At 39.4% G+C, this 27,725-nt stretch overlaps 1 protein-coding gene across 7 annotated transcripts in view; it reads left to right on the top strand.

Annotated features, from left to right (window-relative positions):
• LOC121892362 (collagen alpha-1(XVIII) chain-like) overlaps nt 1-27,725 on the top strand; it is a 51,808-nt gene that overhangs the window by 3,971 nt on the left and 20,112 nt on the right. For 6 of the 7 annotated variants that reach the window (XM_042405384.1, XM_042405388.1, XM_042405385.1 and 3 more), the window contains exons 1-2: nt 13,784-14,341; nt 25,898-26,439. In XM_042405384.1, the coding sequence (XP_042261318.1) occupies nt 14,008-14,341; nt 25,898-26,439 (876 nt within the window). In that variant the 5' untranslated portion in view covers nt 13,784-14,007. Of the gene's footprint in view, nt 1-13,783; nt 14,342-25,897; nt 26,440-27,725 lie in introns of those variants that run through there. The other variant, XM_042405387.1, reaches the window with a different exon arrangement.

Below are 27,725 nucleotides of genomic sequence, written 5' to 3'. Positions count from 1 at the left end.
TTGAATAATGAGAGAAACTATAAAATAAAAATACACGTGATTTTTGCCCTTACATACTGTAAAAAAACAGGTACATCAGTTCTATAAGGTGACCTGAGCCAGATGGACTCCTTTCCTGCGTAACTCGTTAAGATAAAAAGGTTCTTAATTGTAAGTCTAGAGCAGCATGATTGGGTGAAATGAATGGGGACTGGACGCTGGACACTTCTGTCACCACCAAAGCATCAAAAAGCTTTTTACTGGACAGGAAGTAGGCGGCGGCTTAGTTTGTTCACAGCCCTGTTGTTATTGTAAGGTTGATTTCAGTGCCACTCTTGTTTGGACTCCACTTGTATTTTTATACTTTTTGCTGAACAGCTGCTTTCTATTTCTGTCATATCATACAGTAGCAAACACAAATATGGACCAATTGATATCCTGTAACAGACCAAGACCCTATTTCTTGTCATATTACTACAAAACTGTATCTTACACATTACCTCTAAACTATAAAGACACCCACTTTATTCGATTTTGGGCAGTTTTTGGTTTCCTTGTATAGTAAAACTACTTAAAGTTGGGTTCTTGGGTTTTGTTTTATTGACATTGTCCTAATATATTACACACTACAAATCACTGGGTTCAACTTTCACCCAGTTTGGATCAATAAAGCACCAACACAATACTGGGTTGATGTTACCAAGAAAGCCAAGGGGTTGTTTAGACCCAGTTTTAGTGTTATTTTTTATGACCTAAAGCTTGTAATAATCTCCTCTACTCTTTTTAAACTTATATGCCCCGGTTTGTTATTGATTGTTAATAGCTTGTGTATCTTTTGAACATCATATTCACATTGTTTTGTACAAGAAACAATACATTTTTTGTCAGGCACAAAACTATAAATCTTATACTTTATTTACATTGTTGTCCCTGCGGTTTTCACAGCCTCCATGTCTCTCTAAAGAAATATAACCATTTCTATATAACCAAAAACTGAAAATGTAATCACAAAAAACAAACACATGAAGACAAACACATTATTTTAAAGAAGCAGACAAAGTTTCAAGTTAGGATATTTCATTGCTGCTAGATTAAGGGTTTAGTTTGCCTTTATAAACTGTAAAATAAGAAAAAAGAGCAGAGTCCATATGGTCCAGCAGTTTTAATATATATTATACACAGATATTCTTTGTTGTGTCATTTAAGATATCATAAAAGGTATGCATTTCCTGAAAGAACTTAATGTGTACTCTATACAGCAGAGAATAAGGTGTTGTACCTTCAGGTTAAATAAATAGCAGTGTGCTTTCCACAAACTTGGCTTCGTAAAACAAACTCACGGCACTCCTCTTTACTCCGCTTTATGTTTTTCGTAGCCTCGAGGACTTTTCTCCACCATGGTTAACTCCCATTTTATCTTTAACAGCTGCTTTCAACCTGTGTGTTTTTCCCATTCAGCAGTTCTACCTCAGCCAAGCCCCATTCAGACTGATTAGACCTACAGACAGTAACAAATGAAACATCAAAGCCCTTTACAGAGTATGTAAATAATGATGCCTTCCCATAGAGGACTTTAAAGGCTCCATAAAGGCAGCTGTGGGTGTTTTCTACCTGCTGCCAGCTAAGATGACAGTCAAACAGCGGTATGATCTCATGCTCAGCGGTGAGAGGATGTTTTGCTCTCCATCTTCCATCTTTTTATGCGTCCTATCTGATCTGCCATCTAAACTGGCCAGTCAGACAGGAGGTGCTTTCTGTTACTGGGGAATGTTTTGTTTTCCAGCTGCAGAGCAGGTTGATAATGGTGGCTGTGGTTTGCTACTCACACCTGCTCAGCTCTTTAAGATCCAATCAGCATTTATCCACAAATAGCATGTTGACCTTTTGGCTTAATTTTTGCTTCATTTCTAAATGTATGAACTGAAATGACACTTCTGGTCGGAGCTTAGACTTGATCATTCTGGTCACTACAACATTGCAGTTTAAACAAGATTTTTAATCTACCTCCTCCCTCTTTTTACGCCCATGTAATCCTTAAAACACAAACCTGCAAGATTTTTCTTTTTCCTGATAATGGTGATGACTCGTTTTACTATAAGCGAACAATAATTGGGCAGATTTGCTCTCAATATTGACACTGGCCCAGCACACTGTCATCATAAAGACACTGTTGTTGTTCTTTTTCAGTCTAATGTAGACTGTGGCTTCATGTCTGTTGTACTTTCTTAATTTTAATCCCAACAACAGTTATCACAAAATATAAAACAAGCAGTTCTTCCTGCAGAAAGATTGATTCACTCAGAAAAGCAACTCTACGCTGAGACTAGAGTTGAGGTTTCATTGTTTTGATCCATAATGAAGAAAATGAATATTAACAGTGCACATATGGAAAAAATTGGTGTGTACTGTATCTGTACACCTTGATTAAAAAGTATGGCATGTCTAAGAGGTAGGTGGTGTTTTGCAATTATAATAATAACAATAAACTTTATTTATATCACACCTTTCCCAAAGGTGTTACAAAGTGCTTCACAAAAAGATGAAATACAATAAAACAATAATAATGAAATATAAATAGACAGATTTAGCAAACCTTATCTCAGCAGGTAAGTCATTCCAGAGTTTGGGGACCTGGTCTGCAAAAGCCTGATCACCTTTAGTCACCAATCGGGCTCTAGGAACGACCAGAAAGCCGCGATTGGCCAATCTAAGAGGGCGCCCAGGCTCATGAGGGGTTAGTAGATCTTTGATATAATTAGGGGACTGGTCATGTAAAGCCTTGAAGATCAACAATAAAATTTTAAAATCAATGAGAAGATGAATGCAGGGAGGCCAAAATTGGAGTTATATGATCTGGTTTTCTTGAGTTGATGATAATCCGAGCAGCAGCATTTTGAACCAGTTGAATTACAGAAATCTAGATGAGAGAATATAAAGGCATGAACAACCCTGTGTAAATCCTAAGAAGGATGAGAAGGATCTAATTATTGAAGTTGAAAGAAACATGACTGGACAACCACCTCTACTGCTCACTTCTTTCTTGTAGCTGCTGCTTAATTACTCACAGTCAATTATCTGCAGTTTAAAAAATCTGATAACGATATATCAGAAGATCACAAGATCAGTGATATTTTTTTTTAAATAAACACATAAACATTTTTGATAAGAATCGTTGAATGTAAATTAATCACTGTATCTAAACAAGCTTGAACATATGTTGTATTTAACTATACATATACCCTATATACACATACTTTTACACCGATATGTCTGTTATTAGCTAATATCGACCAATTTATCAGTTGGGCTCTATTAGTTAGCTGCGGTTATTGTTTTTTTCATTATTTTCTTCACACTTTTTAAAAAGCTAAAAATGCCAAATCCCATAACGACCAGTATTAAATTAAATTTATTAGTTTTACAACAAAGTACTCACCTGGCCATGACTTTTACAGTGAGATCAATAGAATATTTGGCAGCAAAAACAAACAAATCTTTCAAAGTCCTTTTGATGAAAAACTATCCATGCAAACCTGGATGTGTGACGTTTGAGGGCAGGTCGGTTACTTTTTAATTGAGTAATTTTCTGCAAAGGTACATAAAAATACATAAAGTGTACCCTAAAGCATTAAAGGATACTTTTAATGTTGTTGCTAATTAAATACATTTAAAACCACTTAAAACTTTGCCAACTGCTTGATGTAACAGCACAGGTTTGTGCAGGCTGAAGGACTGATTGTTGACAAGGAGATAAACTTAAGTCAAAGAGTCAGCCTGAAGGTGATTTCATATAAAAGGGTCCTCTGTGCACTTGAATGCACAAGCACAGGCCCTGATACCTCTCGCTGTGCCCTCAGAAACAGAGCTTTTTTGTTCAGTCGAGACATTAATCAATAGCTTTATTTACTGGCTCACTAATTTCCAGCTACCGTAAAAGAAGTTTACTGGCTGTGAAGCTGTTTTACAGTGAAACCTCCTTCCATCGCTGCATCCAAGACTTGAGTCTGAACTGCCCTCAACCCGAGCCAGAGGCGACTCTCACGGAGATCCATTGTCATCTTTTCCATTTGGGCAACAATGTGTTTTGTATGGCACATCACATCAGCCTGGAAAAAGCATGAGGAGAGAGTGACATAAGGAGGAAGCGCTTTTAATCATTTCCACCATGGTGGCCAAACACTCTGTGCCCATATCGTCCTGAGGGGCTGGCCAGCCGCCAAGACGGAGGCCATGAACCTCTCAAGACAGATTCACGCTGCTATTAATCAGTCAAGAAGTGGCACGGACAAAGAAGAAGCCCAGAGGCTGGTCCTCACATTGCTGTTGGTCAGAGTTTCACTGACATGCAGATTTACTGTGCAGAGATTAATGACCGAATTCCACATGTTCATGAAGTTAGTTGTTTGTCGCCTCTACAAACCAGTTAAATTAGGGAAATAAGAGAAGCTGGTGAGACTGAAACAGCCTTATGCACCTCATGATATTTGTCTTGATGTGTATGATGAGCATCATTTAGCAAATTTTAGGCTTTATGAGGAGAAGAAACATCCAACTTTTCAAGGAATAATAGACAAACTGGGATTTCCATAGTTTTGGCCATCGGAGCAAGCAAATCGTACAGTCAGGTTGTAAACAAATCACAAATAATTAATAATAATAATCGTATTATTTAATGATTTATTTTCATTTTTGCTGCTTAGCTGGAAGGGAAAACACATTTTCAACTCCACAATATTTAGCACCTTGTCCAGTAAATTGCTCGTGGCAGTGACGTGTGACATCATGCATCTCATTCTTTACCTTTAAGCGCATGTGCATTGGGGAATGAGGGAGGTCAAGCATCAGAAATATTCAAGAGCTGCGAGGCTTTGAGGTCGCGACACCTACAAATAACACAAGTCGGGGAGAAAGAGTGCGCAGATGAAGCGGCAAGTGTTTTCGGTGCGTTTTTTCATTTGTTCTACACTCATGAAGCAGCAACTATTGAATAGTTTCAATTCACACAAACTGCAACTACAACAGCTTGAGGCTGAAGCCAATGTGGAAGAACCTTAAAGTGCCACCGAAAATTGACTCCTCTAGAAACATTAATTCAGCTGTTTCTTTCAAGTCATTATGGCTTCAATTGCTAAATTCAGGGCCTCTAATAAGTGTGCTGGTGGTCATTTTGGGAATTATTGCTCCGTTAAGAAGATTTGAAGATGTATAGTAGCTTTGATGTCTGCTGTGTGGGCGTTGATTGACAGCTGTGATTGACCGTTGGCTCACCTGCTGCTCTCCTGCCTCCTGGACTGAGTCGGACTATTGTCGCAATATTTTGGGAAGTGTGATGTTACTTGATTATGATACCTGCCCATTTAGTCCAAGTGTTGCCATTAAGCTAGCGTTTGCTTTGTTCCGAGGTAGCGGGGCGTGTTACCGCACTCCTTATTTGGCTGATCCTACCTCCATCTTTCATCAGTAAAGGACCAGTGTGTAGGATTTAGTGGCATCTAGTGGTGAGGTTGCAGATTACAACCAACTAAATACCCTTCTCCCTGCTCTTAAAGGTCAAATTTTCAAAGTTTTTAGCTTTTAAGCTTTGGTCCATTACATCCTGCTGGTGGAGACGTGTTCATAGCAGAATTTTAATTTACCAGATCTGTTAAATCTGCAGCATCTTCCTTAAATTGGAAGGGAAGGGTTAAAAATTGGGCCTAATGCAGCTTTAATTTCTTTGTTGACGTCATGTTTTTGATTAAAGTTGAGCCGTTGTTCACTGATACAGTAGCTGCTCTGGATCAGGCTCTGTCGTTTGGGTCAGAGAGTGCACAGTTTGCCCTTTTATGACTCACTGTGAGTATTAGTTATGTGCATGCCCTCGAGTACAATATCTGGGCTGCAGGAATTTAAAACCTGCAGCGCTGAGGCCTCAAGTTACGACGCCTTTGCAGTCGATTTGAATGTCACTTTCGTTCAAGCTCATGCTGCAAAAATGTACCTCCTGACAGGTGAGAGCAGCAGAAGACAAAACAGGGACGTTTATGTTAATATGAAGGATCCAGTTTGTTAAATCCACCATTTAAGCTCCACAATTGCTTTTAATTGTCTTCTGTCAGTCACTTTGTTAGAGGAGGCATCAGTGTTCATCTTCTCTCTCTGGAACATAACTTTACTTTTCTTTACTGCTCTGCTTTCCAACAAATCTCCTCATTCAGCAATTGGGATTCTCCAGACAAGGCGTCGACTGTCTTGTCTTTGTTGCTTAATGAATCATGCATTCAGGCTCGATAAGGAGCAACCACGAACTGTCTCACACCCTCTTGTCTGAAAAATGCCCCGCTTTTGTCTGTGCCAAAAGCCCACTTCGACATACCACAGGGGAGGAGGAGGGTGTTGATTTCTGCTGAGTGTCTGCCAAGATGCCCCATGGGGAACTTTCTTTTTTTTTCATTGCTTTGAAGAATTTGAGTTATTTGATGAACTGGAAAACACAGCAGGCATATATAAAAATCAGCGAGGAGTGTCAGTGATTTACTGCCTTTGCCGTGATGATGTTAAGATTTATAGGTTTGTAATAGGGTGAGAAATGAACCATGTCGCACCCATTTTAACACATTTACTAATATGGTTTACAGTAGAGAGGCTCTCCTCCTTATTTTATCCCTTAGTTGATCCTTAAAGATTACTCAAGACCAGTGATTCCCAACCTGGGGTTTGCAAGATGATTAGTGGAATAACAAAGAAGAAAAGCTAAATTCTGCAACATAAATTTTAATTATTTTTTGGATTTTGATCTAATTTTTTCTTGTGGGTTTGTTCAAGACCAATCACGGCCAAATTTAGAGGTAAAAACTCTTGTTTTAGAGATTTCTGACGCAGTTTATGAGGGGTTTTTTAAATAGACACTTTGAGAGGTCACAAGTGAAAAAGGACTGGGAACCAGTGTTATAGACTTCAGACAAGAGGTGGCAGCATTTCATCTGTCTTTTTTCTGGGCATCAACACAGCATTGAAAACCCCTTGTATACACTGTCAGCTTTGCAGGGCCAAGAAATACTTTGTACAATACAGTAGCTCAATCAAAAGTGCAGTTTTTAGCTTGTAAAGTACATTTTTGGAGGTAATTGTTAGTTCTTTATTGAGAGCATAAACACACTGACCAACACTGGATGTTGAAGGTTCAGATACTTTATAACCCTCAGCCTCCTTGTGATCACAAATCAACAAACAAACACATAGTACTAAATGATATATAAGTGTAATGTTGTTGTTATTATAAATGAGATGAACTGTCAACTCAGGATAATCTGTAAAGCTGATATGTTTGGAGGCTTGCCAAACAAAAGGGGAAACGAAGCAGAGAGAAATGCGTTTAAGATAAAACTTGGATTAAAGTGCTGATGGAAACAAACAAGAAAGAACTTAGATAATCTGTGAACTGTGATCATAAGAAGTAGAGTGAAGCCAGAAGAGATGATCGGAAATGAGATAAAAGAAAAAAAAAAAAACTCTGGAGGGAAATTGGATCCTTGCACATCAAACTGCTGCTTGCTGATGGTGGAAATACTGAAAAGGTGTCAAGTTTAAGATACAGTACTACTGTTCAAATGCTTTTTCCTGCAAAAATAAAGGGAAATGAGACAATAGATTGTTATGAGCTCAAAATAGACATTTCAATATCTTCTATTTATTCTTTCATTCCTTTGTTTACCACAGAAAACTAAAGATAAACATAGAAACTTGTACTGGAGTAGGTCTGACCCCTGCAGCCTCTACACTGCTGCCATCTGCTGGTTAAGAGACACACATTGTTCCCCAAACCATGGCCACAAAGTTAGAAGCCTACTATAGTATGCTTACATATAGTGTATAGATAGTAATATCATTGCATGCTTAAGATTTACCTTGATTTGAACTGAGGGGACGATAAGATATATTTTTGAGCGTGTTTGTATGTAACAGAGAGAGAAAGAGTGAGTGTTTTAAGTTGCAGCTGTGCTTAATTAACAGTGGAGACTCTAAAAAATCTCCCTGACCTCAACTATTCACAATGGCAAATATATTTCTCCAGAGCTGTAAGACTGTCAGGAGACTAATGAGTGCAAAAACACAAACGGAGAGAAAAATGTTTGTACATCGTCCTGCATTTCTGTTTTGAGAGTTTTGAGTTTTCTTGTTAAGATTTTTTACTGCTGTTTATTAAATCTCCATATTTGGGATTGAGCTTCTGAAGAAGAGTTCATACCTGTCAGCAGCACATACTCAGACAGTGATCTGTTAAATATACATATTTACAACTGCTGCACAAAGACAGAAACTGCACGTTAACTCTTTTTCAATTTCCTTATTTGCCTCATTGAACTTTCCTCACTATTGAGACATCAAAGCCTCCCACACTGTTTTCCACATCTTCCATCGTTTATCTAATAAATATAAAGACCTTTAGGATACTGGGAACAAATGTGTGTGTGTGTGTGTGTGTGTGTGTGTGTGTGTGTCCCTGTTGGAGTTTCTCAGACCCAGCAGACAGGACAGCTTCATTGTCTCTCTGTCTCTGTTTAATTGGTATATCATGTTTCTGTCTCACCATACTTGCTTCCCAGAGGAATATCCCACGAGTTCACACGCTCACATGTATATTCTTTAACTATGAAACACACATGGTCTTGTGTTGACAACGGTGTGTGTGTGTGTGTAGGAGAGTGTAGTTGTAGATGGCATTGAAATGCTCAATGGTTAGACTGTGAGACAGTTTTCTGGTAGGTTTTCATCAGTGTTATTGCTTGAAAGCCACAAATTGAGGACAACATGGGGTCCAAAACGTAAAATATTTGGCAAATGTTATGTCCTGAAATGGTCAAAGAAGCATGATATTTGGAACAATCCTTAAAAAAATAAAAAAAAAAAGCAAAACTAAACAATCAGTTAAATTGTGTTAATTTCAGAATTATGATCTCCAGAAAGAAGAAAATCCACATTTTTCCAGCAAATAATATATATATTTGCATTTAAAGAACTAACCAAGATGGCTAGTTCAACATTTTGTGAAATACGCTGATTTGCTTTCTTGAACAGTTAGATAAGAAGATTTATACCACTCTTGTGTTTTTACAGTACATATGAAGGTAAAGCCAGCAACTGGTTAGCTTTAGCTTAGCACAAAGACTTGAAACAGGGGGAAACAGCTAGCCTGGCTCAAAATCATCCTAGCAGCCATCAAAATCTTACAAATCAACACATTTTATCATCTCATCTATCGCTCCGCAAGAAAGCAAACGAGAATACCCAAATTGTCAAACTATTACTCTACAGGGGACATCTCATGCTGTTTGTGATTTTCTGTCATGCTTTATACTATTATGATGTCGGATGTCTATGATTGCCCAAAGTAGAGTTTTTCAGGAAGTAATCAATTTCAAACGTAGCAGAAAACATCTTGAGGGCTACCTCCCTAAATAAAATCAGCATGTTTAGTCCACGCACACTTTGGGGGATTTCCTGAAAGGCTTTCTGGGAAATCGCTAACTGAGGTAGACACACAGTAGATGAAGCAGGTTGGGAGAAAGTGAAAACACGCAATAAAAGTCACAAACTGATGATATCAAACAGTATAAAAGCATCTGAGAGAAGAAATGTATTCTTAAAGTGGCTCCCCTCTGCAGCTTCAATGTACAGCTGTAAATGCTGGAATGTACCGTGTATAGCTGCATGCATATGTATGTGTTAAGATGCATAATAATTCAAATGGAAAGCACCAGGTGCCTTCATAAACTCACATTCACCAAGTCACTTAACCGTGATGCTGTGGTGTGTTTACTTACCCTGCTCGTGGCCCTGTGCAGGTCAGAGCAGCTGACAGCTGATAGTGATGAAAAGTGTTGGAAACACAGAGGGGAGGGGTAACGTATGTGGGAGACTCTGCAGGGCATTTATGTTGATATATTGGTTAGTTTGTTGACCATGAATGTGGTAGCTGGGTTCATTTTGTCTCAAGCAATATCTGAGGAAAAAGTCCTACCTACATTTTAATATTCAAAGTTTAGAGATATGAAAAAAAGTTTAAAAAAAAACAACGAAATTTCTGATGTTTCTTAAACGTGTGCCTGCTGTTGTGGTGGCAGCACGTAAGCAGACACGACTTCCTCTGTTGTCTTTTAAAAGAAGATCTACTTGACACAGTTTCGTTCTAATGTAGTGGTTGAAAGAAAGGAAATCTAATGGCAGGATCAGCTTTGGCAAAAATAGAAAAAAAAAACTGCACAGGAAGTCTAACGTTCCCCCCAAACAGTCTCTGTAATTGCTTTTGGTAATTACTACAAGACTGAGACATGTGAGCTTTTGTTTGATGCATGTTTGCTAGTGCTGTCGCTTCACTTTTTACCTAAAAATAGTCAGATTTTTTTTTTTAAGGAGCAGACACATATTCCACCCAGATTTTGTCTGTTTTTAGTTTTGTCCAGAAAGTTGTTGTTGTCCTGCAAGATTACTGTTCTTCATTCAGTGTGTTTGTGTTTTCACTATAGTTTGCAGTAACTCTGTCCTCTTGTGATGAAAGCAGCTCAGACACTGCTTCTGGAGCATAAATCTGTTTGCGCTGCAAATTGTATACTTGAAATCCAATTTACATCTGAATATTTGTGCTTTTTTCCTATTTTTACTTGTTTGTTCCAATTTGAAAATGCAGTAATTGATTTTCTGGCCACTTCGGGGAAGCAGAAACAAGCCATAAACACAACACTGACATATTATCTTCTTTTAAGTCAATATGGCAAACATTAACATTCATTTGGAGTTGTGTTTCAGACTGTATGACTAATGTAACTCCAATACTCACTTTTTTTAAAAATGTTTTTTGGTCTCCAGCTGCTAAATGTTCCACTACCAGCTAGTCTATAACCTTGTCTGCTGTTTGGGTTTGCTGTCGGGTGATAATTCTTCTAAGAGTGATTCTCACATAAAAGATGCAATTTTTCATATGAAGATGTTGATTATAGTCGCTTTAGGATAGTATTCTCTTTGCAATACATATACTGCAGTTAAACAGGCCTTAGTGCAGTATTTCCTGACATGTATTGAGATGTCTTTGGGATTACAAACAGGACCAGTTTAATGGGACAGATTACAGATGGGACAGACTTTTCCATTGGTGATCTTTCCCAGATAATCGGAAGATAATCATTTTGACACTGCATTAAGAAAGAGTAAGTGTAAAGCATCCGTTGCATGAGTTAAGACCCACTTGTCCAAACCGTTCAGAGGCTTTAAAGAAAAGCGGATGTGTTAAAACATTTTGTCATTGTACATCTCTGCACAGCTGCCTTTCACACACTGTCCAATGCATCTGTTTCCCAAACAGACAAATAGCTTCTCTTGTAACTCAGCCCTGGTCAGTGTCTGAGAGAGCACATAGGCTGACAGCAGTAGTGGCGTTGTATGTACTGTATGTATGAAATTATCAAGATGTGGCCAAACGTCCAAATGTCAAGCAGCGTGGGTGTGGGAGGTCTGAGGGCTGGAATGTGTAACAGCTGGATGTCCTAGCTTGGCAGATGAGGCGGGTAGCAGGAAGATGGGGGCATTCAGGGCCGTGTGGAGGAGGAGTTGGGCTGGGACTAGAGGGGTACAATGGTGGGGGGATCCCTCCTCGCCTTATCGTCCAACTGTGAGAACCTGGAAGTGGTAGATTTTCCGAGGATTTTCTGCAATGAGGCAATGGAGTTGGTCTCCGGGGAGCTTAAGACATCGATCCAATCAGATACGCCTCCCCTCCCCTCCTCTGCGGCCTCACTTTCTCAGCTGCTGTCTTTCATTCATCCCTGATGCTCCTGCCGCTCTTCACTCCAGCTGTCTGATGTTCATTACTTCACACTTCTGACACTTTTACATGTTGCTTTTCTGTTTCATCCCCAATCAGGAAGTTAAGTCTGTGATTTTGTTGGCGGTTTTTGTAGCACTGTACTTGCACCACAATATCACTTGTTTTTGAAACAGAGCAATAAATCAGACTGATAAACACACTGACAGATCAGTATTATGTAACTGAACACCTCATTTTTTCTGAAGCCCCCTTCTCTTTTTGTTATTGTTTGAAACAGCAAATGAAATCATCTCTCATCTGCTGCAGGTCATTTCTTGCAATCAGTCTCAACATTACTCTGATATTCTCACAGTAGCATCATAACCCGTCAGCCGCTGTGCCCACCATTGCTTGTGACTGGGCTCATGTCCTTGAGTTGTCAGTGATTATTTTGCAGAAAATACACAAAGATGGAGTCAAAAGTCAAAAAATTGTCATAATATTGTGTATTTCTACCCCTTAAATTCATCTCACAACCTCTTCTTGGGGTCCCAACCCCCAAATTGGCATCCACCACTCTACTGCTCCAACTCAATTTGATTATTATTAGATTTTTTGCATTTGTTTTAATATACTGTGTGTATATACTGTATATATTCTGCTAACCCAATCAAACATGAATTACATAACATTCTTGGCTTTGCGTATCTGTTAAATTAATGGCTTTGACACTGAAGCAAATTCTCAATGGTCCAAAAAGGCTTCATTTAGACATTACAGGAGCATTATGGAAAGAGTCACATTGCTTGCAGGATATTTGACATTTGGTCGAACAATGGCGAGATGGAAGACTGCATCAGTGCTCATTTACAGTTGTTATCTAAACTGATTTTAGTTTATTTTAAGACATTTTGGGTTTTCACTTTCTTGCAAAGAGTTTGATTGATATGTCTCTCATGTCTGTGTGTCAAGTATGAAGCTCAAGCCAGGAAGCAGTCAGCTTAGCTTAGCATGAACAGCTCATCTTACTCTCTCAAAATACCCCTAAAGCTCACTAATTAACATGTTGCACCTTGTTTGGTTTATCCATACACAAAGAGAAACACAAAAACGACAATTTGTGGTTTCACCCAACTGCATTTAACTCCTTGTAAAGAATTTAACTTGTTAATTAGTGAGATTTAGAGGTGCTAGTAGGCATATTTTTTCACTCTGGAGAATACCAGGCTAGCTGTTTCCCCCTACTTCCAGTCTTTATGCTAAGCTAGGCTAATCGTCTCTCAATCCATACGTGACATGAGATGGAGATTAATATTCTCATCTAACTCTTGGCAAGAAAGCAAATGTTGAACTATCCCATTAAGCGACAAATCTTTTACACAACTCTTATATAAAATTGCCAACACATTTAGAAAATTAAGTGCATATGTGACGGGGCCTCATGACTCTATTCTTTGTTTTTAAAACCATTTATCAAGTTCTGACCCATCATCTTGACTAGTGTGGATACAAAATCTTGAAGAAAAAGAAGCCAAAACTGTGCCAAAATGACACTTGAGACACTGTTTATGTGCTTGTATATTGATGCTTACTGTCTCTACCAACAGACAGACACACACTGTTTCTTAAATAGTTGCTGATGAGTAAGCAGGTTTCAATTCAGCATTTCGCTGAAGGGCAAGTCTTTTGAACTTGTTGCCCATTTCGATCTGCCTGACAGCTTTTAATTTAGACACTGTGAACTAAACCAGTTCATTATGGCCCAAATATATTTAAAAACTCCATATTTTACTGAGGTTATTTCCGTTCAGGATGGATGTGTCATTGTGGTAACGTGACGCTTCCATTATTTTTTATCCATGCTGGAGAAAAGGTCTATGGGGACCCAACTCATACAGGGGAGGAGTTTTAGTGTGTGTAGGGGCAAGACTGAGTAACCAATGACTTCCATCATCGGTATAGAAAGCCTGCCTCCACTTCTGGGTCTCCCCCTGTCCATGTTCAGTGTGTTTTCATGAGGGAGTTTGCAGCAGCCGTGCACCAGGAGCTCTAGAGGGAGGGTCTCTGAGTGCGAGCAGAGTTTTTATGTCTCTGCTTTCATTCAGTGGATGCTCAGTGGCCCTTGCACAGCTTGGATTTAACTGTTGACCGGCTGGCTAACAGGTGGCGCTTGGAGAAACAGTGAGAGGACTGTGTGTGGTGCTGCTGCACACTGGGACACTTGGAAGACTGTTGAAGGAGCGAGCAGCATGTTGAGTGTCCGGACGTGGTTCCTTCTCCTGGTTGTCTGTGCTGGGAGCTTGGAGGCCTGGTTTTGGAATTCAAAACCAGAAAAAACCACAGAGACCCCATTAGAGACAACCACGGCAGGAACGACAGGTGCCACCCCAACACCTGGTGGCACAAAGAAGGAGGATGATGATGATGATGATGATGACAATTTGTCCGGGGTTGGGGAAGAAATCATCAATGTGGCCACTGGAATCCGTAAGTTTGTCGAGGCGTGGGATGTGACCCCGACCACCGGGACTACTAACGGAGGCCTGACAGAGAAGGTGGAGAGCGCTAACCCTAACACAACGGGTAATACAGACAGTGTCAGTGTGGGGAGGGTGGAGGAGGGGTCAGGGGATGGTTCTGGGTCAGATCTAGAATCAGCGAGGGTCTTGAAAGGCCTTGAAGGTGGCCAAGTCCTACCTAGCAATTTAACTGGGATTATAGGTAATGTTTCTGAAATAAATGGGACTCTCGAGGGTGTTTTGGATTCTACGCTAACCCCCCTTGATAGCAGCATTAATGGTTCTGACCCAACTTGTCTCCCGGTACCCTCTGATTGGCCCATTTGCTCAGGTGATCAGCCAAAGTTTTTCACGCTGCCCAACTTTCTCAACCACACATCTGTGGAGGAAGTAGGCGCGGCCCTACAAGAGTGGGCGTGGCTGACAAAGGCGGGGTGTCACCACGGCACAGAGTGGTTCCTCTGCCTCCTGCTGATGCCCAGGTGCTCTTCACCTGCCGCGCCCATGCAACTGCCCTGTCGCAGGTTCTGCCATGTGCTGCAAGACAGCTGCTGGGCGTCCCTGGAAAATGGGCGGCTCCCGGTGGAGTGTCACCTTCTGCCTGAAAAAGCGCAGGAGCCCGGTTGTCCTCCGTGTATGTCAGTTAGTGACTTGAAAGGTAACCCCAGCGGGTTAGAATGTATCCTGTGTGGCGATACATTTTGAATCCGATGTCACATTGCTTTTCGTCGTCGATGTTTGTGTTTGTGCAGTGCTTGTTGTAGTAATACACATGTCCAAGCTGCAAGAGTTTGTCACACATTGTTGCTTCTTTTGGATATAGTTGCCCATCACATTGTTCACTTAAAACATTGATTTTGCATGTTTTAGCCATTTTTAATGCAAGTCACAACTACATTTTAAATCATATTGTGGTGTTTTAAGTGTTTGAATTGCAATTTTTCACTCCTACCAGGCAACTTGAGGTGCATTTATTTCACAACAGGAAGAAAATCAACCTGCAGGGACTTGAGTGGATCCATCCCACTCAACATCATGCTTGCTTTCACTGTTCTCAAAGTTATTCTTTTTCTTTCATTTGTAGGAGCAGATTGATTAGGAATAATAAGGTAACAGATGAAGTAGAGAGGTAGACATGATGATATGTGTGATGAATACCTTAGCTCAAGCACATTTCAAGTCTCTGCAAGTTTTAAAAGCATATTGACATCAGCAGAAAACAAAGGATGCCTGGAAGGAAAATCTTTTTGCTTTGGAGAATGGTTGCAAATAATGTAGACATTAAAAAATCAATGCAATCAGAATGCAAAGAATGGGTTACAACATGCAAATCCAGTGGTATGGTCCTGTACTGCAAATGCTTTTCAGTTGCTGCAGTCATCGCCGCTACTGTTTTTGTCCACTGCACATGTCCAGAGAGGGCTGTTGAGCATGAATGCATGACTCACACCTGAGATCATGTCACTGCCCCTCCCCGGCTGCATGCTGTGTCCATGTGATTGTCTTGTCAGCTGCACAGTGCAGAACTGCATCTGCAAAAGTCTTGCTTTGTGTGAGTCAGCAATGGTCAGCAACAGCAAAGATACAGGTTCTTTGAGAATAGTTATTGTTGAATTGACACCTGAATACTGCAGGTGATTCATTTTTAATATTTGGACATAAGTTATGCTATAGCAAATATTATTGGATGTAGCAAACTTAAAGCAGAAAAACTACCAATGCATGATGTAAAAAGTTTCACTAGTTATAGAATTATGTCCAGGAAATGAGAATGATGATTTTCAAGTACAAGTTTACATTAACTCAAGCAAAGGAAATGTATATTATGTGCACAGTTTGGAAGTCTCTCCCTGCTAATATACCCTTAACACAGGAAATGCTCCAGAGGCCCTTGTCCAACCTTTTAGTGGCATCATAAATTTTGCAGAATGGAGTCTTCATGAGGGGACGATTGTATAAAGTATAGACTCTTCTTTAAGGGGTTAACCATGTGAACTTTTCTCCATTAAAGTATCTTTATCATATGTTTTCCCACAGGAATATTTAATGTAAATGTTCTGGGTTTAAGTGGCAGATAGTTTTTGTTATTTTCCATGTGGCTTTTTCTACTAAGTAGGGCTTGTGTTTGGATAACCTTTCAGCTCGGACATAAACCACACTTAAAATCTAGAAAACTCATGTGTGTGGGATCCTATATGTGGTGGAGAATTGTGGGTTTTGCCTGAATTATTATTATTATTATTATCAAGATGTTGTGAAACTGGCTCTCTGTATGGAGACTGCTGCTGCACTTGCAGTACAGGATATGAAACATCACTGTACTTGTCGTTAGGCTGTTTTTATTGGGTGTGATTTCCAAACACCTGCTTTGGCTCGTTCATTATCCAAAAAGGGAAAAAAGAGAGAGAAGTGAGATGTTAAGGGTCTTGAAAGTGAATTATTTTGCAGCAGACATGCTGTTCTGTTTTTAAGGACATAGTGAGTCATCAGGGAATCCGTTGATATGTGTATTAGTTCCATGTATTGCACATAATCAGTTTAGGTTTTAATTGTAATAATTGTGTTGGTTTGACAAGAAAATCCGTGGTTTCCCACATGCAGCATTAGTCTGTTCAGGCTATAATCGCTCCATTGCTCCTGTCACGTCCTACTCTTGCATGCCTGTCACGCATTTCTGTCCTGGGTTATCTGCTTATCATCATGTTTCACAATTTCTGATCAGCTGGCGTGGAATTTTATGTGGATTTAGAGGCGACTGGAGTTTTAGCCTCCAGAGTGGCAGAGAGGGGAAACAATTGGGCCATCTGTGGTGGGGAGGGAGGAGGGGAGGCTGTGGATGGGTGGCATTTATGATAGCGGCTGTGGGTGGGAAAATGGTCTGCTGCGAAGAAAGAGTGTGACGATTGTATCATCGGTTTGTTACAAAGGGCAACGGTGTCGCGGTTTTGTAACAAGAGAGCCTTGTGACTGGGATGAGACAGGGCGGCTCGAAGTCTCTGGCAGAGGTCAGAGGGCATGGCCAGTCGCCCACCCTCCAAAACCAGTAACACTTGATGGGTGGTAATTAAGTGTTCGGCCAACCATTAGATGATGAGCAGAGACAGAGAGTGGGACAAAGTGTGAGAGAGACTTTTATGTGAGTGGGGAATTACCCACTCTTTAAGGCAAAGTGGTTCACAGTCAGTGCACAGTATTCTTCAAAAAACCCTGCATGAGATCAATTTAATCATTTTGAATTGCATTTTCACAATTATATACCACTAACCAGCGTCTAAAATTGACCCTAAGTACATCCATTTGCCTGAAATTAGCTTGTTTTAGAGAAATTTGGGACATTTTGGAGGTTTCCTGGGCTGCCACAATAACAGCAACAAAAATAGAAAACAGTATGAGAGAAAGCAACAGCAAAGCTTAAAGGGGCACTCAACCAATTTTACACATAAAGGCCCATTTACTTGCCATGAGGAGTACTAATCGTCTCTGTTTGCCTTGAAAACTTTAATGTTTTAAAAGAAAGCCTGAGTTTCAAAGTGGAAGTGTGGAGTTTTAAAGATGTGCAGGTAGGGTGGCCACACTCGAAGGTGGAGCAAAAAGCCTGAATCAAAATAAATCGTACAAATTGGGACAATGTCAAACACTTTTGAACTGTCTCCCCTGAAAGGCATTTGTGATGTTGCTCTCAGTTGTACAAACCAAAGGTGATGAAGCAGTTGAAAAAGAGAAGTTAAAATCCTGGCCAGTCATTGCAGGAAGTGGGCATTTTTGTCCAATTGTTTGTTTTGGAAAGGGGGAGGGTGTCTATAACAGTTTCTGTTTCCAGCTTCTGAAATGCAAATATTTTCTACTTTTTTCTGTTTTATATCACTTTAAACTGATTTTTTTTTGAAGTTTTGAATGTTTGATTGAACAAAATAAGAGAAGATGTTACCTCAGACATTTCTCACTATTATCTGACATGTTATAGACTAAACAATTAATCGATTCATTGAGAAAATACTCACATTAAACAGTAATGAAAATAATAATGAAAATAGTTGCAGCCTTAGTAGAGATAAAAAAGTCAGGATATTTTGGCCTCTGCTTTGATTCTTATTTTAATCTGCATCTTGTTGGTCCCCCAATTTGTGGAAGTGCAACAGTACATCACTAGAGTTTCCCTTTAACACACAACAGGCCTATTTCATCACTGGTGGCCATCAGTTGTATCTTTAATAGTGGACAGATGATCAAGACAGCTGCAGAAAATAAGGGTGAAAAGAGACAGGACTAGCAATACACTGTGGCGCCCAAAAAACTAAAAGTATTTTATAGGATGGACCCATGTTTAGGAAAAAAGGGGGATATTAATAAAGTACCAAAAAGGAAATAAAAGTCACACATTGCGTAATTATGAATAGCTGATATCAGTCAAAAATGTGATACCTGTTGCAGCTCATATCTTCACACAGTAACAGATCTTGTGTTGGATATTTAGATTGGACTGCAGCCAAGAAACCAGACTATTTCAAATCTTGAATCTTTCTCTAAGAACAGCTAGATGGGAGCACAAAAATCCATCTGATGTCATCTGAACTCAAAGAATCGCTTTCTCTCTGCTGATCCCCCCTATCAGTCAACTTTAATTGGCTCTCAGCTCTCAGTTTATTCAAACACGGATTAATGTCCAACTGGGGAACAGAGGGAGGCTGTCGCAGCTGTGTCGCCTCCATCTGAAGTGTTAACTGATGGGACTCTCCTCTTCTCAGGCGCGTGAAGTCCAGTTGGTTCGATCCCAGAAGGGCTGAACTTGCAGCTGGGGGGGATGTTAATGGTTGAACCCACTGGGGGTCACTTATTGTCTGTGTGAGTGAGTAGAAGAACGTCTCTCATTCCCTAAAGAGACACTCAGGATTAACAGCTTAACATTTTTTCCTTGACTTGTTTGCAGGTAAAGAAGCAGACTGTATGATCTGTATAAATACCTCGGATTCCTCTAAGTGTGTCATTAGACATTTAAATTATTTTGTTATTGCAGTGCTTGCATTTCCAAATAAGGATTGCAGCTTTCAGATGGAGGTAAAATTAGCTCTGGTTGAGGCATATTTTGATACTGATGTAATGTTCTTTAAAAGTTTGCATGCAAACAACTAAATGAGTGAGGATTGCTCGCAAAGAATGTTTTTGTGTAATTATAGATGGCTGAACGAGTAAGCAGCCATACTGTTGTTCTGCTTTTCAAATAAACAAAAATTCTTCTGGCTCATTTTAGGTGAAGTTTGTAATGACTTTGTAATGAGAGGGGACACAAGTTTCAGCTTTATCAAACAGTTGTAAAACCTACTGCTCCTGCAGCGTTTTCTGAGTTTTGGCTCTTGTTTGAGCTAGCGTTGCCAATTTTGAGATGAAATGTCAGTTTGGCAGGGTGTAGTTGTGTTGAACTGTTCACAGTTTCAACCACAATAAGAGGCTAGTCATCCAGCTCAATAAATTTCATCTTTTTTTTTAAATCAACTTTTTTGTTGTTGTTGTCGTCTGGATGCACTTTCTCATTCTTCATCATTGTATCCAACAAATGTTGGCGCTTGTTGCTTGTACAAGTTTTGAAATAGCAGTTTGACAAATAATGATTAGCTAAAGATCCATTTACTGCACATTTTCCAGAGCTTTCAGTTACATCCTGAGGCCAACATCAGCAGATGTATATACTTCACTGTGCACACCACCTCTATGAAATCACTAAATACCAGAAAAAGACATCAGCTGTGTGTGAACACCAGACCAAAAGCATTGACCAGAAGTCAAGTGGATGGCGGAGAAAGGTCAAGAAAGGTCAACACCAACACCAGAGACCATCTTTTAACAGAAATAGGGGTTAATATCTCCCCTCACATACAACCTCCTGCTATAATGGGAATCAAATTCCAAACTTGAGACTCATAACAACTAAACCATCTCCATAATTGTGCAACTCTGTCTGCTCATGTGCCTGAAAGTTCTGGAAAGGTTGCATCTTGTGTTAAGAAATATTGTCAAACAACTTTTGTCATATTTGTTTGTATGATGTTTTGGCAATTTTGCATCAAGTTTGTGGTGTTCAAGCTTAAAAACATTGATTCCGCTCCTGAAAACACTCATAACGTATGAATTTTGCATTGCATTTTTCTTTTTATCTTGCAATGTGACGCTACTCTTTGCAGCAGGTGTGGCCATACATGTATTTACATTACAGCTGCAACAATTCATTGATTAGTTAATGGAAAAATGATTAATCGCCAACTATTTTGATAATCGATTAATCATTTAAGTCATTTTTGAAACAAAAATTCGAAAAACATTTGATGCTTCAAATATGAGACTCAGCTGGACAGACAGAGGTATTGTTTTGATTTAGAGGCACTTTGTATGTTTTCTTACAATCTGAATCATCACTTCATTTGATGTGTCCATGTCTGGAAACATAATTTGATTTTGGCCAAAAGGAAGAGACTCAAAAGGATGTATTTACATTATTTTTAGGGATGTTCTCTTTATGTTTCTTAACCTTTAGGGATATCATATTTCTGACCCCTGGAGAGGCACTTTACACTCCTAAACCTCTGGAGGAGTCCATTAGTTCCACAGTGACATTTCAGCATGTTTTAACTGGCATGTTTTGTCAGTACAGGCTTTTGGGACTGACGCTGTATGTGCACTTCATCCTATTACAGTCCCTCATGGTCCGCTTTCCCATGGACATCTGACACGCATTTCCTTCCCCTGTCTCTGTTTCTCCATCTGTCTGTCTGTCCGTCTCTGTCTCTCTTCACTGGCAGTATCTTTTCTTCACACAGTAAAGCAGGCATTGAGTTACTCTGGGGTTACATGTTGGAAAATACAGACATGGCACTTCAGTAATCCTCTGTAACAGAATACATGAGGTCATTTTTTATTTGCCGGTGAGACATCGCTGCATGTTGGTCTTTCATACAATGGGTCCTGTTAACATGGAGAAAGGGCGTCAGGGAGGATAAGGAAGCAGGGCAAGAAGCCATGAGCAGACATCTGGGTTAGCATGGTGATGGTTTCCCATGTATGCATGTCATGCCAGCTTCCAGCTGTCCTCCAGAGGACAGCTGGAAGCTGGCATGATGTGCATTTTTTCGTGCGTGCAAAAAATATGAATAAATTCAGAGCGGCTGAGAGGCTGAGATTGCAAATCCGATAAAGAAACTGAGAAAGAAATTCTAAAGAATAGTTGGCAGACATTGTTCATGTTAACTGGGGCCTCAACTGTTAGTGGCTGTATGGCCTGTTTAGTGGGCAAGCTGTGGTTGGACTGGAGAGCTTCCAGATGTGAATGTGCATGAAAAGTGAAACAAGGTTTGGCTTTAGAGAAAATCATGTTCTTTATGCTGCTCTTTAATAAAAGTAAGAAACAAGTTTTCTATATTGTCATTTATCATTTTAAACATACAGTTCATTCGTAATTTGACCCACCTGATATGTGCAACAGCTGCAGCAGCTGTGTCACTGTAAGATTAACCAATAGCAGGTGCCCTCAGTGGGAAGTTGACCACCCTGCGTGCTCAGCTCGACCTCCAATTGGACAATATCCCACAGGATACGGACTAAGCTGTAGCCGCTCTGCTGGTTGAGACGATGTAACACTCACCATTCATGGAACAGAGTGTGTATCAGTGTGTGAGAACATGTGTTTGGGATTACTCCCTGCCAGCCTTGGGTTGGTGGGTGCAGATGTGCTGAAAGTTGTTGTGCAGTCAGTTATGAGCTGGTTGTCCCATAAATAACTTTGCATGGTAGACTCATCATAATGTGACTTTCCTCGCAGCAGGTAGCAAAACACTCCTGAGAGTTCATAAAACAGGATTAGAGAACTATAATCAAAGAGATTAACAGCCAGAAAGTTAAGAGTCATTTGAAACCACAAAGCAAATAAACATATGTAATTCAGCCATAAATTTTATTGGTTGCAAAGAGCATTCAAAAGAGAATGTCATAACACGTTTCCTCTGATAAGCAGTCCAACTATTCTGTATTGTCTAGTTGTTAGGTGATCTTTCATGAAAATCTTTACAACACAATGGGACTGTAATAAGAAAATATGATTTTTTTCCTGAATTTCTTGCAGTATTAAATGAATCCCGTAGAAAACATGCAACTACATTTAATTTGAGCAGGAACATTGTTTAATTCATTTGATCTGCAATCAATAACGCAATGATTTATGCTTCATTCTTTTGAAAATATGTCTGTTTTTAGGCATTGCTCTGAGGGTGTCAGTGTCAGTCGGACAATCCATCTCCAGACTGAAATATCTCAATAATTGTACTGTAGATTGTCTGTGAAATCATGTTTCCAAGAGGATTAATCCCAATGACTCTGTTAATCACCTCAACTTTCATGTGGTGCCACCATCAAAATTCAATTTATCAAACTTGATTTATGACCAAATACCTGCAAAACAACAGAATTCATAGCTATACGTTGTGTTTTGTGTTAATTAGCAAATGTTATCATGGTGTGCTTAACTAAAAAGAACATAGAAACATAGTGAACATAGAAAATATTTATAACTGCTAAACATCAGCACGTTAGCATTGTAATGGTGAGCATGTTGGGATGCTGATAATAGCATTTAGCTCAAAGCTAGACTGTGTTTCTTTTGTTACATAATCTTTAAATTGTATCATCTACCTCAGGTTTGCATGACATTAGTTACCATTAGCTGCTGTAATCTACCGGTGATATCAGACCATTTAAGTCATTTAACTCCTGAATATATTGAACTGAGCGATGACGCCTTTTATTGCTGATGAATTCCCTTGTAAGAGGAAGAATGTGTTAGTTTCTGTTTCCCCCTCAAAAGTTTAGTCTCACCTTAAGGTTGAAATGATTCGTTGGTTGTTGTTAATCAGCACAAACAATTTTGATGATCTCTTAATTGTTCAAGTCATTTTTAAAGTAATTAATGTTGGAAATGTTCTGCTTTATGTCACATAAACTTTTAATTTAAAATTTAATATGTATTTGAACTGTTGGTCGACAAAAACAAAGCAGTTTGAGGGGTATGAGGGTGTTGTGATGTGGCATTTTTCACTATATTCTGTAGGGCTGCAACTAACGATTATTTTCATTATCGATTAATCTACAGATTATTTTCTCAGTTAATTGATTCATCGATTATTTGTGCAGTTTGTAAGATGTCAGGTTTCCAGAACCCATGATTACTTTTCAAAATGTGTTGTTTTGTCCGACGAAAAGTCCAAAATCCAAAGACAATTTTTACTTATCATAGAAGAGTACAAAATACAGAAAATATTCACACTTGGGAAGCTGGAACCAATGAATTTTTACAATTTTTGCCTAAAAAAAAACAACTTAAATGATAAATCTGATATAAATAGTGTTGTCAATTGACTAATCGATTAATTGTTGCAGCTCTAATATTCTGACATTTAATAGACCAATTGTTTGATTATTTAAGGAAATAATCAGCAGATTAATCATTTTAAGGGCACATAAAAATGCAAATCAGAAATGAAAGCAGGAGCTTAATTGGTTCAATCTGGAAAATTAGTCCAACCAGAAGTCTTCTGTGAAGCCAAGTTTGCAGAGAAACAAGCTCATAGTCTGTTTCCTATGTGACTCGTAAAATGATGAACGTGTGAAGTGATGTTCAGCGTGCAGCCACCATTATGAATGATGATGGTTTTACATCTTGCAGGCATTTCTCAGTTAAGCTTAGCTGTTTTCTCGCAGAGTTACGGTTTCCTAACTGAACAATTAACAAGCTGAATTTGATACTTTTACATAATTTAGAAACCTTTGGAAACCCCCATGACCACTGACCTCTGTGACCCCCCCCCCCCCCCTTAATGCACAGATTGTACTTTTTTGGTCAGCTTCTCTCATGAATCTGTGATGACAGGCCGGCCTCAGGAGATCCCTTAGTTAAAGTTGCTCCCTTGTGATGCCGATTTATGAGAATTTAACTATTGGTCTCAAGGCTGCCGCTCCTTTCCCTCCAAGCTATTTCAGTCTATGGGAACTGAAATATCAGCAGTTTTTCCATTAACTTCACCCACTCCCCCAGTCTCACGTAACCTAAAAGTAGAAACAACATTAGTTAAACCACCTGTGGCTAATCAATCAGACTGTTGGAGTTTGATTTAAATGATCAATTTGCCCAATGGTTTTATAAAACCATAAAACCAAGCAGATAATTTTGGTTTCATTTGCCCAGATATGGAGATATCTGTCTCTAAAATCTCTGCCTGATCTCTGTTTGTGGTGCTCACAGCATTTAAGATAAGATTAAACAGAGACACCTTGTAACAGTGTCCTAGTTACTCTGGTAAATCTGTAGAAAGTATAGCACCAATGAAACATGATGTAAATACCAAAACCTTGGACACATCAGCATGGCTAGATGTGATAAAGTATGTTGTCTCTTCTTGTAATTTGGGCCAAACAAACCTTTCCTAGCGTTTTAGCATCTTTCAGCTCATTGTTTTTGTTTTACAGCTCACAAATTCACTGTTTTTGTTCAGTTGCAGCACTCTTGCAGTGTCATTTACAACAGCAAAAAAACTCTGATAAAGACAGACAAAGTTGGTGATAGTGGAGCATTTAGTGGATATGGAGCCACATTACCCTCAGTAATTGGTGGAAACCAAAATGGAGCTAAAAGCACAGTGAATATTGGACTTACATTAATAAAGTAGACAGGAACACAACTCTGAATGAATGCTAATATTGCTCTGTGTCTCCTTGATGTTTGATTTAAGCATGATTTAAGCAACTATTTGATGATAACATGCTTGCCATATCAACTTTATAAGGTGTTAATATGTCAATGTTGTCTTTACACCTCGTTGCACTTCCCCCAAGTGGCTAAAAAAAAACAGTTGCTGCAGGTTTAAGCATTAAAGTTCACTGTACACTGATCACTGATTGAGGCTTTAAGATCTGTGGTTTGCTATTTGACCTGGAGGGTCAGTTTGGCTTAGGGTTTGTTTTTCCAGAGGCACTTGTGTTATGGTTGGGTAGGCTGAGTCGGTGACTCATTTAAAGCAGTTTCTGAACTTGTTGCACCTCCTGCACTGCACATAGTTTTCATCCTAACATGTCTTAGCACATCCTGACCTGAATTTTGGTCTTGAAACCTTTTTAAAAGATCCTTCAATCAAGAAAAACAACTTAATCAATCACAATAACACTGTTAACGCTTTCAGGAAAGTTTGTCATCTGAATGTTATTAAAAATTAACCAAATATCTAAGTTTTTTTTCCCAAAGAACTTGTGATTTGCTGATCATTTCTGTGCTTCAAACTGACTGTCTTGCTGCCTTCAAGTGCACCTCATAAGCTCCTACCTCGGACTCATAAATACAACCTTTTACACACATTTTCGTGCTTTATTTGGGTGAAATAATGAAATATATCCCATATTAAAAGTTGCAGTGGATGATTTTGGCCAGGAATCAAGCAAAAATAGTACATATTTGTCATATTTACCCATCATTTGACATTTGTGTATTTACAACAGCACTTGAAGGCAGGGTTCGTCTGTTTTCTTTTAAAAAATGTCTCTCAAGTTTCTGACTCTGAATCTTGATTTGCTCTGTCTTCCTCCACTGCAGAGCAGAGTGGTGTCTCTTTGCTCCAGCTAATCGGAGACCCACCACCAGATGAAATCACCAAGGCCTACGGGCCGAGAGGGGAGACCTCCTACATCTTCACCCCTGCGGCGGTGTCGGGCCAGCCGGCTCTGGCCCACGTCCCCAACCCTTTCTATCGCCACTTCTCTCTCATCTTCTACATCAAGCCCTACACTCCCGCCGCCTCCGTCCTCTTTTCCATCACAGACCAGTCCCAGAAGCTCATTTACATCGGCGTCAAGCTCACGGCAGTGCAGTCCGGCCGACAGAAGGTGCAGCTTTTCTACACCGAGCCTGATTCAGAGGCTTCATATGAGGCGGCCAGCTTTAGCGTGCCGAGTCTGGTGGACACCTGGACTCGCTTCTCGTTGTCTGTTTTTGAGGAGCAGGTGACTTTCTACCAGGGCTGCGACTCTGAGCCACAGGTGGTGAAGTTTGAGCGTTCGCCGGATCCCATGGAGCTCGACACAGGATCGGGGATCTTTGTGGGTCAGGCAGGAGGAGCCGACACTAATAAGTTTCAGGTAACATTTAAATTACAAATGAATGTACAAATATGGTGTTGAATCTTAAAGTGGTCTACAAGTTAATTCAGCTGTATGCATGTTGCATGTTTATTTGAGTCAGTAATACATTCATGGTACCTTGATCTTCAAAATATCAGCTTCACAAGATGGTCTACCTTGATGACGGATCATTTTTTCTACCCAAAGACAATAGTGTTATGTTTATATGCCAAGTTTTTACCTAAAATATAGGCAACGAGTTACAAACTGGGGCCACAAACAGAAGACACAAAACACATTGTGTGTATCCTTTAGATGTAACAAACATGTTGAATGTATTTCCATCCTCATCAAAAATTTGCAAAGCCAATTTTTTAAACATATTTCTTTTAACATTTTAAATTGTGTGTTGTTTACATTTATGTTTGCTAACTTGAATTATTTTTCTTCACTACCATGGTTGGCACGTTTCTCTATTTCTTTGTGTGTTATCGCCACCAACTCTCATTCTTTTGAATATCCTGCACAAGTAAAAACAGGGACCCACTCATAAAAACACTGCACCATAAGACTACTAGTGGTCAAAAAATATACAAGGTACCGTTAAGTCCTTTAAACTTCAAAAAACTTAAACAGTAATCCCCCGGTGCATCCAGGGGGCACCAGTGGATGAGCTACATCTCATTTCAGAGGCTGGATCATCCAAATGATGTTGCTCATGAAGCTCCTTCAAAGGTCCTGCAGGCTGAACTGAACGTGCTCCTCTTACCAAACTGAGACAACTCGAACTAAAATAATGGCGTGTTTGGGTGATCCTTGTCAACTCTTAAGTCAAATATTTCCAAGTTCATCTCCTGGAATTATGAGATGTGACATTTAATTTAAACACATGATGGAAACATATCCAAATTACTTCCATTTTTCTTAAGTGAAATGTCAGTTTTTGCCTGGTTTCCATTAATTACATCCTGTATTGACTTTAGTTTGTTAGTCTACTAATGATTGATGACTTTCACAAGTTTGTATGGCTGCATTTGGAAGAGCCTTTAAAATGGGACAAGACTTGTCAAACTTTTACTAAAAAATCTTTAAATGCGGCTTTTAGAAGATTCAACCCCCGAAATGAAACACAGCTATGAATGTGATGAAATCAAGACATTCTGAGCACATACTGCACATGAGGTGTTGCTTTTAGACCAACTTTAATGAGTAACAGAAGATGTTAGCTGGATTTTAGTGAAATTAAATTACACTCAAGCATTTGGAAGGAGAAGTCTATTTTCTAACCATAAACTCCAGGGTAC

Source organism: Thunnus maccoyii, chromosome 24 (assembly GCF_910596095.1).
Source record: "Thunnus maccoyii chromosome 24, fThuMac1.1, whole genome shotgun sequence".
Taxonomy (NCBI): Eukaryota; Metazoa; Chordata; class Actinopteri; order Scombriformes; family Scombridae; genus Thunnus; species Thunnus maccoyii.
The sequence above is the reverse complement of the archived record's forward strand: the minus strand, read 5'-3'. Positions and strand labels throughout refer to the sequence as shown.